The 17,129-nt window shown below is 43.1% G+C and overlaps 1 protein-coding gene across 12 annotated transcripts in view; it reads right to left on the bottom strand.

The window, feature by feature from the left end:
* Positions 1–17,129, bottom strand: part of LRRFIP2 (LRR binding FLII interacting protein 2) — a 387,303-nt gene that overhangs the window by 319,240 nt on the left and 50,934 nt on the right. For all 12 annotated transcript variants that reach the window (XM_078688284.1, XM_078688283.1, XM_078688281.1 and 9 more), the window contains exon 2: positions 1,388–1,541. In XM_078688284.1, coding sequence (XP_078544410.1) covers positions 1,388–1,477 — 90 coding nt within the window. In that variant the 5' untranslated portion in view covers positions 1,478–1,541. The remainder of the gene's footprint in view (positions 1–1,387; positions 1,542–17,129) is intronic.

Raw genomic sequence — 17,129 nt, 5'->3', positions numbered from 1 at the left:
ATATGGTATTCCTCTTCCGTAGTCGCACTCCTTTTTAGAATCACTTTAGTGGTGATAAGTCCAGTCTTTGTGTGTATAACCAGGATTTTCTGTTTTGGATCCGGTTTTTTGATCGGATCACTGAAAACATGTTTTTTGGGTGACTTTGGCGTCTCCATGTGTTTCGGCTCTGAATGTTTCGGCGACTACGCTTTCTTTGCTGGGGTTTTCGGATCCGAAGTTTGTTTCGGTGCTGACGGAGGATGTACAGTGCCTGACTTTTTTTCGTCTCCAAAGTCTTTGGCTCAGTGCCCGATTTGGCATTGGGCTTTTCAGAGCCGGAAGGCTTTTTACTATGCTTCGGAAGCTTGTTCTCGGCACCCAGGTTGGGGCGGAGCCTTTTACTTCTATGGAAGTGGAAGGTGGGTCGTGGCAGGGGCTGTACTCACTGTACATTGTCCCCGACGGATGTCTTCATCCTCATCGGAGCTGTGTTTGGAAACGAAGATGTCTTCCTGTTCCTCATCGGCTCCGATGGGCTTGTCGCCTTCCTCCTATTCCAATCGAGGTCCGAAGAGGTCAGGAATGGAACCTGCATGTTGTCTCTTCAGGTCGCGTCGTTGGGCCCAACGATCGCCAAAAGTATTTTTGGAGCGGAAAGCTCGGGACGCATCACAGTGGTCTCTGTGGTCGGGTGACAAACACAAGTTGTACACCTCATATGAGTCGGTGTGTGAGAATTTCACATGGCACCATGGACAGAACTTGAAAGGAGTTTGTTCCATCAACTGAGAGTCGAACCAGAGGCTAGGCCCGACGGCCTACCACAAGCTCTCAGATTAAAATGTTCTATAGCAATCACGATCCGCGAAGAAAAAGGAACGCGAACGGAAACACAGTACGGAAAAAATACCATCGAGTGTGAATGTGATACGCGCTGAGAAGGACTGAAGAATCGACGTCGAACCAGAGCGCAGCGAGGTACATCCGAACCCGATGGCGGAAAAATACTAGGGAAAATTGCCTCCAGAAAAACAAAGTGCAAACATCTGGACCCAACACTAGAAGGCGATCTTATGCAACACATGTGATCTACAGCTCATATGCCTCGAACAGAATGTTTCATGCTCCCTCAGTGTATGAAGTAGACGCGGTGTGTTTTGGGTGCCCTGCCCTCGGCTCCCATTTTGAACTCTTTTTCCACTGTGCAAAACTAGGCTCCTGGTAGCCTCAATGCCAGAGAGGACACTTGACAAGTGAGGTTGGATGTGGATTGGGATGCTAGTGTATAATGTTTTTCTACAATTCTGCTTTATTATTAGTTATTAAACTGCTTATTGTACAGATGAGGAACGTTCACAATCATTTGTAAGTAAGATTATGAATAATTCATATTATTTTTACATACCTCTCTGGCAATGTGACTTAATGCTTCATCCTCTGCAGAAAATCTGTCTTTAATAGGAGTGCGTTTCCTTCCATGGCCAGGCGTCCCCATCTTTATTTCTGCTTCTTAAGGTTTTACTTTTAGAGGGTTTAAAATAAATCCACAAACTTCAGACCTAAAAAAAGAAAAACAATGATTCATCGGGTGGCGTCATTATATTCATTGTAGACTGAGTTTAAGTATCACAGAAAAAGGAAAATCTGTGTGCAGCTATTGCGGTTTGTTTAGCTAATACGGGGAGACGCAACTTACCTGCACTTCAGAAAATAGAAAATAATTATTTCTGCTTTCGGTAATATACCAAGATTTTTATTAACAGAGCAAGACAATTTATCACGATCTTATTACATTTACATACATTGAAGAGGCCAGGGAGTAACAGGATCTGCTAAAACATAAAGGGTGGAGGAGGGGGCGGATTGACCAGGAGAGGTATTTAGGTTCGTTTTTAAATGTTGTCAGTTTATAAACAAGCATTGGCAAAACCAATAGGTATTGCCTATGCAAGAGGTATTGGTTTGCCAATATGTTTTAGCCATGTTGTACACCAGCTTGTCTGCTGTTCAGCATGGCTAAGAGCTAGTGGGGTAAAAGAGTGCCGTAGAGTGTCATGGAGTGGCAAGAGTTGAGTGGTATAGAGTGCTGTAGAGTGTGGTGGAGGAGGGAGTAGAATGCCGTAGAGTAGTGTGCTGCAGAGTGGAGTGGTACAGTGTCGTGGAGTGGTACAGTATCGTGGAGTGGTACAGTGTCGTGGAGTGGTGTAGACTAGAGTGGAGGGGCATAGAGGATGTTGCATAGAGTGCTGTAGAGTGGTGTAGAGCGGACTAGATTGTTGTAGAGTGTAGTGGTATAGAGTGGAGTAGTGTAGAAAAGTGGAATGGCAGAGTGGAGTGGAATGGCAGAGTAGGGTGGAGTGGCACAGAGTGAGTAGTGGAGAAGGGTTGTAGAATAGAGTGGAGTAGCATAGAGGATATTGCATAGAGCAGTTACTGTTGTAGGGTGGCTGGCATAGAGTGGAATAGAGTGTTGCAGAGTGGAGAGATATAGAGGGAAGTTGCACAGAGCGGAGTGGAGCTTAATATAGTAGAGTGTCATTGAGTGAAATTTCAGAGTGGAGCCGAGTGGCCTAGTAGTGCAGAGTAAATTGGCGTAGAGTGCATGGGTTTTGAGTAAAGTGATTTAGACAGTATTAGCGTAGAGTACTGTGAGATAGAGTAGAGTGGTGCATAGTATATTACAATGGCGTAGATTAGATCGTTTCACAGTAGAGGTAAGCGGCACAGAGTAATGTGGTGCAAGGTACAGTGGAGTGCTGTAGAGTAGCATAGAGTGAAGTGGGGTAGAGTGGAGTAGAGTGCAGTGGCATGGAGTGCAGTCGTGCAGAATACGTTAGAACGGCATAGAGTGGAGTGATGTAGAGTGTAGTCGTGTAGAATGCATTGGCCTAGAGTGCATTGGCGTAGAGTGCAGTGGTACAGAGTAGTGTAGGGCTGAGTTCAGTGGTGAAGAGTGCAGTCTTGCAGAGTTGAGTAGCGTAGAGTACAGTGGAGTAGAGTGCAGTGGAGCAGAGTGCAGTGGAGCAGAGTGCATTGGTTTGGAGTAAAATGGTGTAGAGTGCATTAGCGTAGAGTGCAGTGGCATGGCGAAGAGCAGTGCAGATTGCAGTGGCATAGAGTGCAGTCATGTAGGAGAGTGGAATGGCATACAGAGTGGCATAGAGTGTCAGAGTGGAGTGGCGTAGAGTGGAGTAGTTGTCGCAGAATAGAGTAAAGTGGAATGGAGTGGCATAGAGGGAGTTGCGTAGAGCTCCGTAGAGTAGTGTCTCAGAGACGCATAGATTGCAGTAAAGTGTTGTAGAATGGAGTGGCATAGAGTATAGTTTAATGGAGTAGAGCTTTGTACAGTGGAGTAGAGTTGAGGACCTAGAGTGAAGTGGCATAAAGTGCAGAGTAGAGCAGCGTAGAGTGCGGTACTGTAGAGTGCATAGTTTTTGAGTAAAGTGGTGTAGACTGCATTGGCGTGGAGCTCAGTGACAGAGTGGCACAGAATAGAGTGGAATAGAGTAGAGTGGCACAGAGTAGACTGCAGTGGCGTGGAGTTCAATGGCTTAAAGTAGAGTAGCATAGACCGCAGTCGAGTAGTTTGTTTCAGAGTAGATTGAAGTGGCGTGGAGTGGAGCAAGGTAGAGTGGAGTGATGCAGTGTACAGTGAAGAGGTGGAAAGGAGCGTAGACTCCAGTGGCATGGCATGCCGTGCAGTACAGAGTGACCCACGTCTGGGTATACGCATCCCACTTAGGGTGATAAGTGCTACGCAAAGAAATGATGAAGGAATGCTGAATAAATCATACAGTGGGATGGGTATGCCCAAACTTAGGTCCCTTGCTCACTGTGCCACTGGATTCAAGCTAGCCTGGCTGATTAAGGGTAATACCCCGGTAATATTTCCGGTCCAGGGAGGACCTTGCTTGGCAGTTCGGTCTGTACTGTTCCCATGAGGCACAGGGTCAAGACTGATTTGCATATGGCTGGGTTTAAACTGGGGTGGCATGGCGAGCAAAAGAATGATGGATTTAACCCAGATTTCTCGACTGGGGTGAATGTATGATTTATTCAGCATTCCATCCATCATTTATTTGCGTAGCACTTTGCACCCTAAGTGGGATGGGTATGCCCAGACGTGGGTCCCTTGCTCACTGTGCCACTGGATTCAAGCTAGCCTGGCTGATGAAGGGTAATACCCAGAAACCGGCCCCAGGATGCTGGTTTCCGGTCCAGGGAAGACCTGGCTTGGCACTTCGGTCTGGATTCCGTCCATCATTTGTTTGCGTAGTTCAAACTAAATGAGGCATATTGTGTAACAGAAGTAAAAGTGCCAGCCCTTATGGGAGGTTACAAATGAAGACAAGGCGGTACTAAGGAGGGATTAACAACCATATTAACTAATTAGAAGCCAGAGTTTACGAAGGACAATGAAACAGGCCAGTGAAAAATGTGTGGAGAGTGAGCGGGGCTTCAAGCCCATACTCCAATACAGCATGTCTTGCAGAGCAGCACATGGACTGCCCAGGCTCGACCTAAAAAATGCTTCATGTGTGCAGTCCTACTTCTGATATATTCTGAAATACCTGCTAGCTCATTTACATACTTAAATTTTGTGTGCTAGAAAAGAAAATATCATACAGCCTTCCGACCAACACACTGAGGGTAGCCAGCATTATTGTCATACAAAACTTCTTACTTTGAAGTCAGAGAAAGAAAAGTAAAACAGCAAGCACCCTGGAAGGCAGAGCCTGACGTTTGACATCTGTCTTTCACTGTATAGCAAATGTGATAAGATAAGAATACATGCAGTAAATAAGGTTTGGGCAAGGGAATGTACGAACTCAAGCTGGACAGCCTAAACCAAATGAAGCAGCAAAAAGAAAGCAAGCCATTGTGATTTACAAACCACAAAACCAATGGTAAGCAGTGGGCGGAATGCATTTCCTGGGAAGGTTTGCAAAGTTGTTAGCAATAGGCTTCAACCTAATAAAAGGGAGTAGATTGAGCCCCATAAAATGAAAAGCACTGCATTTGTAAAACTAAAAGTGACCCGTCCAACAAACGACAACTTTCAACTTCAAGCTACAGCTCACGATTTAGCGCAGATTAAAGCAATCACGCAGCCCACTGATAAACTATTTATATGGGTGCAGGCTGTCAGGGCACTGCTCCTTTATATGCAGCTATAACCAATATTAAGTTATTCATATTAGCGAAGAGATGCCCTTTGAACACAGAATTATTTTTTAACTTCAGTCCCTGTCATATTAAAATGACAAGTGTCTTCTACCTACAAGAACGGTTTCAAAATGAACAGATGCCATCATAAAAGATACAGTACAGCAGGTCGGAGTTGATTATGGCGACAAGCCAATTATAAGGGCTAAAGCCCTGATTGGTTCACAAGGAAAAGTTACGTCTGATGCCACAGGTCTGATCTGTTTGTTATAAAAACGTTTCGATAAAGGTCAAATTGTGAAAAACATTTGCTAAAGCCAATAGTCCTTTAACAGTGGATTGTTATCACAGTTACAGGATGTAGACCAGTACTTTTGTTACATATAATCTCGTAGATTATCGTAGCATGCAAGTGTTTTGGTGCTGGCGTCCCACTCAAGAAAATCACAGAGAGAAGATTTCCACTTTAATAATTCCTATGAGGCCATCTTAGCTGAGTACTTTATATTGTTTTGACAACTGAAATATTGTACGTATTTGTCATTGTATTATCCTATACCTAGTGGTTGCCTTGTGGGAAAGACTATGTCCAGTACAGTAAGTTTGAGTTAGTTCTGGTGAAAAGTCAATGAAAGACTATTGGCCTGAATGATTTACTAGGAAACGTTATGCAAATTCCATTGGTTTGAAATGTTTACTATGAAAAGCTACAACAAAGGCAGAAGGCCCGATTCATTAGGAAACACATATGTTAAAGACAAGACGCATTTAACCCTTACAGTGCGGACAGAGACAATTTGACGTCCTCCGCTCTACTTCTGCAATGCAGAGGACATCAATTGGGCATCCCAATAGGGAGGTGCGGAAGCACAGAATACTTTATAGATCAATGGGAGGGCCCAGTTAAGCTAGTCACCAACATTCGGCTCTTTCATAAGGAGGATGTCTCATAGAGAAGTTTTTACTAGTAGTGGAGATACATTTGTCATAATATGCTTATGCCTTCTTTAGTGTGTTGCAGTTGAATTTTTTTCTGTTCTTTTTCTCTTAGCTTTTGGAAAAACCTGTATGCTGCACTGAGCCAGGTAAGTGCTTTTTACTGTTTGATACTATTGCTGTGCGCACACTTGTCTACACTTCCAAAGCACTGCATTCCATTCTTACAATTTATAGCACCCACAGCATTCATTTCTATGAGTAGCTCTGCATTCTACCTCGGCCAAAAGTTTTAGATATAAACAGGGATGGCGACTCATTGGATAATTGCTTCAGTGACTCTTACTCATATGACGGAGGACAGCTGTGAGGAAGAGTCTGATACTGAAATAGCATCTGAGGGAGAGGGTTGGGGACAGAATCTGGAAGTGATCTTTCAGATGGAATTCCTGACGAGGAGGACTGATCTTCCAGGGATTCTGATGGCAGTCGTGATGTCCCTTTGCAAGCAAAATTTGTGCAGAGGAGAGCCAGTAACATGGCAGATCAATCCAGAGTGCAGGCAGGTCTCACGCACTGAGCACGTACACAAGCCTCCTAATTTAGCTCAGCCACAAAATCCCCCATTCACTGCAGATGCTGGATGTAAAGTCAATAATGTAATTGTTTTGGCTATTGACTACTTCTATCTTTTTAAGGATGAACACATCCTTAAGGAAATAGTGCCAGAAACATACTGCCACTCAGGCGCCTCGCTCTAGAGTACAACTGTGGACTACAACTTCAATTTCTGTGCCTAATGCTGAACGTGTGAATAGTGCACTAATCAACCATATGGTCCTACTGGCCTACTCACTCATACGGTTTGGGCAACAACCAGATTTGCACCAGTCAAGAGCAGAGACAACATTTTGATTTTGCATCATATGTTGCATTTCAATGATAAATCTGTTGCATATTTCCTGGACCAGCATGACAGATTGTACAAAATCTGCCTGTTGTGGAACATTTGTCTGCCAAGTTTACAGAGACTTGTATTCCTGGAAAGAATATAGCAGTAGATGAGTCCTTGATCTTGTATAAAGGGTGACTGGTGTTCAGGCAGAACATACCAAGCAAAAGAGCTTCTTACGACATCAAGATATACATGTTGTACCAAGTTTGTCAATGGGCTTGTGTACAGTTTGAGAGTAGATACAGTAAAGGACTTTACAATAAATCCTGCAGGTTGTCCTTCCATATTAGGAGTGAGAAGATCATATGAGGAGCTTGCCCAATTTCTCAGTCATAAAAGTTATAACCATTATGTAGTTAATTTCAGTACACGAGTCCAGCTATATAGTGAACTGTCCACAGTTGGCACTGGGGCTTGTGGTGCAATTCAAAAGCAATACAAAGGATTCCCACAGGACTTTGCTCGTAAGAAGCATTGCAACCAACTGCTCACTGTCTGCAGCAAGTATATGTGCTCACTGCACTTCATGATGAAAGCACTTCTGTGACGGTTAGGGGCCAGTTAAAAAGTCTGCAAGCCCACCTATATGCTTGATTACAAATACATGGGAAGAGTGGATGAAAAAGACCAGATTCTTCAACAATATAAGTCTTAAAACTCCCATATGGTATAAAAAATTAGCTAACCACCTGAATCAGTTGGCAACATACAATGCATATGATGTCTATCATCAGACTACCACTGGAAGACTGATGTCCTTCCTTGACTTGCAGTTGGCTGTTATTATAAGTCTTACTGCTGTAAAAGCAGTCATCACTACATCTGTTGTGGAAGAAGTTGGATGGCTGAAGAAGCAACACTTTGTCGGCCACATTCCTGCAACAGAGACGTCGATATAGGCGATGCAGTGTTTGTGTTCAACTAGGAAAGAGGTAAGAGTAGATTATCACAGTCCCCAGTTCCCATCACAGCCAAGGCTGTGTTTTTCAACTTCATTCTGAGAAACTGATTGAAGTGAAGCATATAGAATACGCATTAGTATCTGTCCCCAAAAGGCCATTCATGGCTACATACCTTCCTTGGGCCATTACTTGAGTAGCTGTGTAGCTTTTTTTATTCTTTAATTTAAATTTGGAAAAAAGGACTGTAATACAAGACTTTCTTCCTAAATTAGATTTGAGCCACTTTGTCTTTACTGACTCCAGTAAAGAGGCAGACATTGGTCTTCCTTATTGCTGCTTGCCACTTTCATCCTCTGTCAAAATGTGGCAGATATTCTGCTGATTACAAGTGTATTATAGTCAATGGACTGCACATAATCATGAACAGGACATGTCCACCAAACGGATGCCCTTGGACTTTCTAGAAGTGCTCTTTGTGGAACTTATTAGAGTTCGAACCAGCGTGTTTAGCCCAGTTTTTAAAAGGGAGATTTGTTCTCACTCTCCAAGGAATGGGTCATAAGTGCATTCCTCAACCACCCCAAAAGTATTTCTAAACACGGAAACAAGTTGGATTTAGTGCAGCGCGTAGGCTGCAACAGGGAGTTAATAAAAATACACAAGGCATAATTGTGGTGTAAATACTTCTGGTGAGACAGACATGAACAGTTAGTCAAAGCTTGGTAAAGGTTTGTTTGCATAGTGATCTTGTGTAGTTAGAAGGCAAATGGTCAAGGTAGGAGTGACGTACAGATCACCGTTTCCACCGCTATACACATATTTCCGACTTGGGACATGTTTGTTACTTTCATCCTCTGTCAGAACATGGCGGATGTTCTGCCCGCTGTATTACTAGTGCATTAGAGTTAATGCACTGCACATAACGATAGACATGAGCCATGTTTTGAATGAGTTCACGGTCCACCAAACACTAAAGGTCATCAATCTTTCTAGAAGTGCTCTTTAGAGAACTTAGTAGTCTGCCCCAGCATGTTTAGCCCAGTTTTTAAAGGTAGATTTGTTCACAGTGCCCGAGGAATAGGCCACAAATGCATCCTCAGAAAGACTCAACTTACTTTTCACACACTGGAAGGAATTGGGTTTTTAATGCTTTAAAGCAGTGAGTGTGCTGAAGGTGCATGAAAGACAAGTCTTTCTCAGACTAGCTGAGCTGCCAAGGTAAGGAACTAGTAAAGGTGCACCTGCACCACTGCAGTATTAGGACTCTGGGTGAGACAATCATGAACAGGTGGTCACAGCTTAGCCTAGGTTTGCTTTCATAAGGCTTTTAAGGTGGTACATTTAGAACAGAAAATCTGTTTGAGGCACTAACCCCCAAAAGTGGCTGGTGGCATGTGTGGATGCTGGCTGGCAGTACATATTACTTTGTAATAGATGTTTCTGCAAGTTGGCTAACGACCTGTTGAGTGGCAGTGCAATTGGTGTTTCAGTCCAGTTGGAGTATGATGAGGATGAGCCTTTGTATGGTGGTGGTATGTTAATGTGAGTGTTGTAGGTCTTGGGCCCTTTGCTAGCGGTGTGAATGGACCATAAACTGGTTGGTTCCTTGACATAGCTTGAACGCTTGCTACCACTATGTGAGGAGTTTAATATTCCAATACTGCTATTAGTATTAATTAGTATTAATTATTTTAACTCACTATTAATGGTAGTGCCAAAACCTACTGATTTAAGTCTGTACTTCAGTACTGGATATACTCCCAAGGAAGAATATCAACACCTCACATGTTTTAAATCTGGAAAAACTAGAGCAGACCAGGGTGCTTTAACTTGCACAGATCCCACTCATCCAAAATGCCCTGGAAATGCCAAATTTTACCTCAATGGATACAATCATGCATCATCCTCACATTTTTTAGAGAAACGTTCGGAATCTGTGGGAAAATCCTTAACAATCCTAATATCCAGTGTGGCTGCACTTCTAGTGCTTAATACGCTACCCGACTTGTGTGCTTCGGCCTAGTGTCCATGACACAAAAAATGCCTCAAAACTCAACCAGGAGAAATTAGCAACAGAGGTAACTGCTGCATTTGGGCCCTAGTTCGGGCCCTAGTTCAGACCCCACCCAGGAAAACCTACCAAAGCCAGACATTTTTCAAAAATAGAACCCAAGGAAGTCCAGGGTGGAGTGCCTTGTGTAGATCCCATTACATTTTCTCACACACAATGTCCTGCAAACCTCACACTTTGCCTAAAATTATGAATTGGCCTCAAATTTGTGTGAAGGAAAAGCTTATGGAATCTACAGGAAAACATAAAATGTTATACAACCCATCATTTCCACACTTCTCCCAATACAAATTATACCACACTTATGTAGCTGTCCCTAGCAACAGTCACAGATAAAACAAGCGATAATGGCATTGCTATTATGGATCCCTGCAAATTCCAGAAGAAAACATTTGATCTGTCCATTTTGCGTTTTTGGACTTTTCTGTTATTGGCGCTTGGCCCACAAGTGGGGTATAGTTCAGGAGGACTGCTGGAACGTTGCATTATGGGAATTTGGATCCTGCAGGTTTCCAAAACTTTATTTCACAAAAATGTGAGGAAAATACATTTTTTTTGCTAAAGTTGGTGGTTGCAAGACCTCATAAGTAAGAAAACTTTGTGGATTCCACACTGCACTCTCCTGAGTGTATTGTTTTCAGAAATGCCTAGGTCTGGCCGGTTTACCTGGGTGGTGGTAGACCCCTGACCCAAATGTCGCATCTACCCACACTGCCAAACTGAGCAGCTACCCACAATGCCAAATCGAGTAGCTTTTCTCTGATGATTTTTTAGTGTCACCATTTGGCATTTTGTGCGTAGGGTGCTAGCCTCAGCCACATGAGTGGGTACCTATTTTATTGGCAACAAGTGTGGGAGCGCTGAGTGGCAGGAATTTTGTGGATCCCTGCAACTTCTGGATCTTTTCCTCACAGAAACATGACAAGAATGCGTCTTTTTAGACAAAGTTTGAGGTCTGCATCGGATTCATGCAAGTCACACCATCCTAGAACCCCTCGGTGTCTAGTTTTTAGCAGTCTGTTTCGTAGGTTTCTCCAGGTAGCAACAGAGTGAGGGTACAAATTCTAAAGCTACCCACATTGTTAAAAAAAAAAAAAAAATAAGTGTTGATTTTGCTGGGTGAAGTGTGATGCCTTCAGGCAGTATTTTGTGGTGCTTTGCGTTGCAGGCGCTAAGCCCAAAAACACAAGCAGGGAGTAGTTTTTGTTGGGAGAACACAGAAAAGTAAAACATTTATCACCCTCACCTGAATTTCTCTGCATTTTTGGCTTCCAAATGTAAGTTAGCGTACATGAGAACACATTTAGCAAAATGTCTTCTGAATTACATGACAGGATGGGTAACCTTAAATTCAAAGGTGTACATATAACCACTGTTCCTAAACTCACTATCTTGTGCGCATTTCATAAATACATATGTTTCCTTCAGACCCATTTTTCATTCATTAGATTTTTCCATATAAATATGTGCATATTCAGCACATCATCAAAAATCATTATGCGCTGCAGCTTAGTTGTCAGTGCTAGACTAGGCAATGCATGTTTTATGAAAAACTACAAACCCTGTACAAGCTTGCGACCAGAATGATCTTACGGACGTAACAGCATATTGCTTTTCTGAATCAGCGATTGTGACAAAACATTACAGATGAAAATGTTGTCACCAATTGTCTTTTTTTCTACACATTTTTTTATTTCAACAATTTGGTTCTTTGGAAAACATGCAGGGATCTACACAAATGACCTCTTGTTGAATACAGAATGTACAGATTTCCAGGATCACCCATGGGGTTCACACATTTCCACCACATACTGCAAGTAGGTTGAAAGCACAAAACTTAGAAAAAATGGACTACCTAAAAAAAAAAATGGAAATACTGGGGTGGAAAAAAAAATTGATACAACCCTGCTTGGTGCTGCAAGTTGGGAAAATGGTGATCCTAGCACAGAACACCTTTCAGTGATGTTAAGTTGTTAGAAAACAAAATCTGCTCTCTTTCCTCATTTTATGGGAAAAATAATAAAATAGACTATTTTCTCGATTATCTCTAAGGAAGTCCACAAACCCTGGAGTACTTTAGTATCCTCAGCATGCTGAAGAAAAAAATAAAAAGACGCAATTTTGAACGAGACAATCAAAAATTACAAAGGCCTATGTACGAAGTCCCCCCAGACAACAAAAAAGGGCTTAGCATTGGGAGTGGAAAAGCTGCCTCAGCAGTTAAGGGGTTAAGGGTGGATAGTTAATGCACCATGTGCAGACAGGTACTTTGTTATATATTATTCCCTTCGACGAACTCTAGGGGTAGAATATCTGCACTGTAATAATTCGCTTAGTCTCTTCGACAATCCTGTGAGACTCGATTTGCCTGCAGCAACTTGTAATAAAATGATATATATATATATATATATATATATATATATATATATATATATATATATATACACACACACACACACACACACACACACACACACACACACACACACACACTAAGAGGGGCTTGGGGTCAACATTGTCTGACCCTGTTATGTAGGAGTGTTTACATTCAGTTTTCATCCATTACAGCATGAATAATGAGTCGGGCCATGTCAGCCGCTGATGCGCTTTCCCAGTGAGTGACGACATTTGACTGATAACGTGCATTTTTCATCTGATTCCAGGGCTGGTGGGTCAGTGCTTTTCATGTTCTCCTTTTATAGGCCCCGTTTCCTCTCCTTTCTTTTCTTCATTTCGTTTTCTAGATAATACTACAGCTCCCATGACCGTGCAAAAGGGCTGCTTGCTTACTGCTCATTTTATTTGCAGTGCATTGCATTCCACCCAGCCCCTTCCTCTAAAGCAGATGACTCGTATGGAATGGTACTGACAGTTGTCATTGTTTTACCATTTCAAGATGGCCAACACATTAGTTCGGAATGTGGCGTCCATGCAGTAAGTTTAAAACGATGACCTATGTACAATGCCATTGCAAGGCGGTCGTCCACTATGGTTTCATTCTATTTAGTACTTATAACATATGCATGCCATGTTTAGGTGGCGGCATGTTGTCTTTTTCCTACTTTTAATGTTTTCATTTATCTTGCATATGTTGTCAAGTATGCGTTGTATTGTGGTTGTGCTAGTAAGTGGGAGAATGCAAGGAGTCAATGGATGGACGAAGCGGTTCATCGGTGCAAAGATGACTTGGTGCATGTTGGTGACTTATTGAGTGCCTTGGCGCATCTGTTAGAAAAGGCAGTAATTTATAAGCAATACATACCGGTGTTCCTAATGCACAGCTTGTTGTCAATGCAAAGCTCCCAGTCACCAGAAGCTACTTTTAGCTCCTCTCCAAGGAAGCGGATGTTTTCCCTGTGGTTGTTCAGCAGTTACGCGCTGCATTTAGTATCGCACCTTGGAGAGATCACTCGGCTTCCTCCGCGAATTACCAACGCATTCAAAAGCAATCCAACTGAAGACCATTAAAGCAGCACGCTACAACATACATATGCTTTCTGTAACCGGCACCTCCATTTAAAACATACTTAGAAGTGGTAAAACAGAACGAGCAGGTGGAGGAATACATAAATACATACAAGGGATAAGGGTAAACCCCATGCAACCCTATCACAAATGAAACCGCGATAAAGGGTTCAAATGATCTATTCAACAAACAGCTCATTCTCCATGGCCAGCTAATTATATCCACAACTGGAATCTTTAATTTCTGGACAGAGCTTTCGCGTGATGAATTACAACGGGTGTCCCCCTTCGCAAAAAGAAATACAAACGGAAGACTGGCCACTCTAGGCACTTAAAACAGAACACTAGAAGCATCCATTAAACAAGCATTTACAATGCAATGGTTTCGCCTTTGGAAAAGTTAGAGCTATCCTAATAAAATATTTGTTTCCTTCACACTGCAGAATTAAAACAAAAACTTGTTTCTCAAATGCTGAATTAATTTTGAAATATGTGTACAAGTGATTTACAATCAATTTAATTGTATATTAGAAGGAAACTGAAGTCCTATAGCCTTACATTTCACAAAGCATAACAGTTCACTTTACTTTTCTTTCTCTGACTGCGCAGTCAGAGTATTTTGTAAACAGGATCTCGATGGATAAAATAAAGAGTAATTTGTAAGTAGATATAAGCTGATATCTGGCAGTCTTTGAAGCCATAGCAAATGTAACAAGACTTAAAGGTACCTTTATTGCTCATTCACTTTCTGGATTTAACGAACACCTGTTCTTTTGCAGCTGGAGTATCTCCCCAGACTTGGCCAGCAGTCCCTAATAAAAGTTGGCGCTTATAAAATCTGCCATAGCAAGTGGGCGAGTTGATTTTTCGAGGCCTGGCCATTGGGATAATCGGCTTGCCATAAATCTTCTGTTCGATCAAGTACAACATGTCCCTTAAGTATGTGTAGCATACATACCAGCATTTGGCAGTAGGAAAGAGGGAAGATTATGAAAACTAAATCGGGGAAATGTATTTTGCCCACGAACTTACATTGAAGTGGAGTCATTTTATAGAAACCGAAAACTAAAAGAAAAATCAGGTCTTTAGCCTGAGTAAGACTGCATATTGTAGGCAGTGGTCCTGTTGGGCAGCCCATGACACGCTCCTCCTGCCATACGTGCAACTCTTAGGTACTCCGGGCTTTTAGCTACCAGCACTTTGCATTCTGGGTCTTGTAGTTTAAAAGCGATTCCTCTTATGCCGCAAAGAAGGCGTTGAGGGATAAAAAACAGAAGAAGATGGGGCAGTGTGGTAATACAATCGGGCTTCTCTATTTGAAAAAAAGAAAAGCGTGCCGTATGTACCCTTTTCAACATACGCGTTAGTACTTCAAGTGCACACACTATACAGTTTATAGTAAGGCTATTAAAAAACTAGAAATCGTGGTGAAATATAACGTCCAGCATGTATTTACCCATACCTAACCCTACCTAATCGATATGTGAACCTCATAGGTAATTTGATTTTTCCCTTTTCTTCAAGGATATAACGCAAAATCGAAAACAACGAGCCCAAAAGAAAAAGCATAAATCCCAAATACCAAGAATGAGTGAAGGCAACGGTGGAAACAGAGGATACTCTTACCTCTACTCGTTCGGTCCGCTCCCTCATGGAAAGCGGAGGGCGACGCTAACCCCCTACATCAGTCTATGGACCGCTGCGATTGAAGCACGGAGGAGTTTCCAGAAAGTAGCGAGCAGAGTCCCTTTCCTTTTCTGGGGAAAAGAGGGCAGCGGCAGTGCTCGCGCTCGCACTGTGGCAGGGAGGCGCACGGAGGGCATGTTGAGCGTGCTGTCTAACTAGCAGAGGAAGGTAGAGGAGGGGAGCGGTACAACTCAGCACAGCACAACCGGGGGAGTTCTTGTCGGGAAACTGACGGCGGCGGGAGGGGGCGGGAGAGGACACGAACGGCGGGAGGAGGGCGGGAGGGGGCGGGAGAAGACACGGACGGCGGGAGGGGGCGGGAGAGGACACGGACACGGACGGCGGGAGGGGGTGGGAGAAGACACGGACGGCGGGAGGGGGCGGGAGAAGACACGGACGGCGGGAGGGGGCGGGAGAGGACACGGACGGCGGGAAACGTGCACAGGACAGCGAGGGGGGGGCGGAAAGGCACACGGAGGGGGCGGGAATGGACAGCGCATCTGAATTCACTTTCAGTGAAAGGGGAGGGAAGGGAAGGGAAAAAACGTAACTCCGCCCTGGGAAAAAATCTCGGGAACGCCCCCGAATCTGGTCCGGCCTTGACGGACAGATCCGGCACTCAATGGCTAGCCTCCATTTATGGAGCTAGCCAATGAGAGCCGGGGGACGTTCCCGAAGTGCTTATTGTCAACATAGGATTTCACCTGCGCTGAAAAGCTGCGCAGAGCGCAGCCTTCGGCAGGCGAAACCCAAAAATGTCCGGAAGTTATACTCATATATTCCGAAAACTGGTCGGTTTCTATTCCACGGACACTACAGCAGCTTGACTTCTACAGTCCCAATGAACCAAGGCGTTAGGGACTGCATGATAAAGTTGGGTAACAATAAATCACCCCGTGGATGAGCAATGTGAAGGTACCGTTGGATTAAAGATTACATTTTGACACGAAATACAAAAGAGAATGTGCTTATATTGTGAGGTCACGTTGCAACTGTTTTTTGGAAAAGACAAGTCATTATCAGAACACCTAAAAGAACAAGTTAATATATAAAGATACCCTAGAACATTTAAATAGTATATACTTCAATTCAAACAGGAAACACTGTAGTTCTGGAGCACACCAACGCTGCAGGCACCAATGTTTCTCTTAACATCTGCAGACAAAAGGTCTCATTGGTACTGTGGGTTTAATGCGGCAGACCCACCAAATTCCGACAAAATAAAAAGAAAAACACGTTTATTATTTTTAAAACTGGCCTCGGTTGCTCTCTTTCTCGTTAATTTGGTTAAACAGCAATATAATTCTACATAAACTAAACATCTGGCTTTTGGTGAGGAAAACTAGAGAAAGAAATGTTCATTACTTTAAATGTAATTTAGCTGCAGATTTATTCGTGCCGTCTTTTTGCTGCAGCCTAGGAAGAGATGCAGTCACAAACAAGCATTGGCAAAGCCAATAGGTTTTCAGACATGTTGCAAAGCAGCGCAGGCTGCTGTAAAACATTGCTTGAACTAAAAAAGAAACCAGCACTGGCAAAGTCAATAGGTCTCGTCTATTTAGTAATTGGCTTTGGCAATGTTTTGTAGCAATGTTGTACAACAATGCAGATGGGCTTCAGTGTGGCTTAAAAAGCTTTCTTACATTGGTTTTAGTCACTCTGTAAATCATCCGCGCTGCTGTACAAAATGGCTATAAATCATTGCCAAAGCCAATAGCTTTCATATGTGGGACCTAACTGCTTTGCCAATGCTTGTTTGAAGTAGAGGTATAAAAACAGGGTACTCCATGAGACAAAGTTTTCAAAAAGGAGCAGTATAAATATGTTAATTGACAATTGCCTCTTTGCTGAGACAGTGCCCCCCCCCCCTCACAAATCAAGTAAGCTAGGACAACTAGTGAAGGATGTAAATGATGTATGCAAGCAGCACTACCATACAAGTGTGGACAGAAGCCGACCAGTGAAA

Source organism: Lissotriton helveticus, chromosome 4_1, assembly GCF_964261635.1.
Source record: "Lissotriton helveticus chromosome 4_1, aLisHel1.1, whole genome shotgun sequence".
Classification (NCBI taxonomy): domain Eukaryota; kingdom Metazoa; phylum Chordata; class Amphibia; order Caudata; family Salamandridae; genus Lissotriton; species Lissotriton helveticus.
This window is presented reverse-complemented; position numbering and strand designations above follow the sequence as displayed.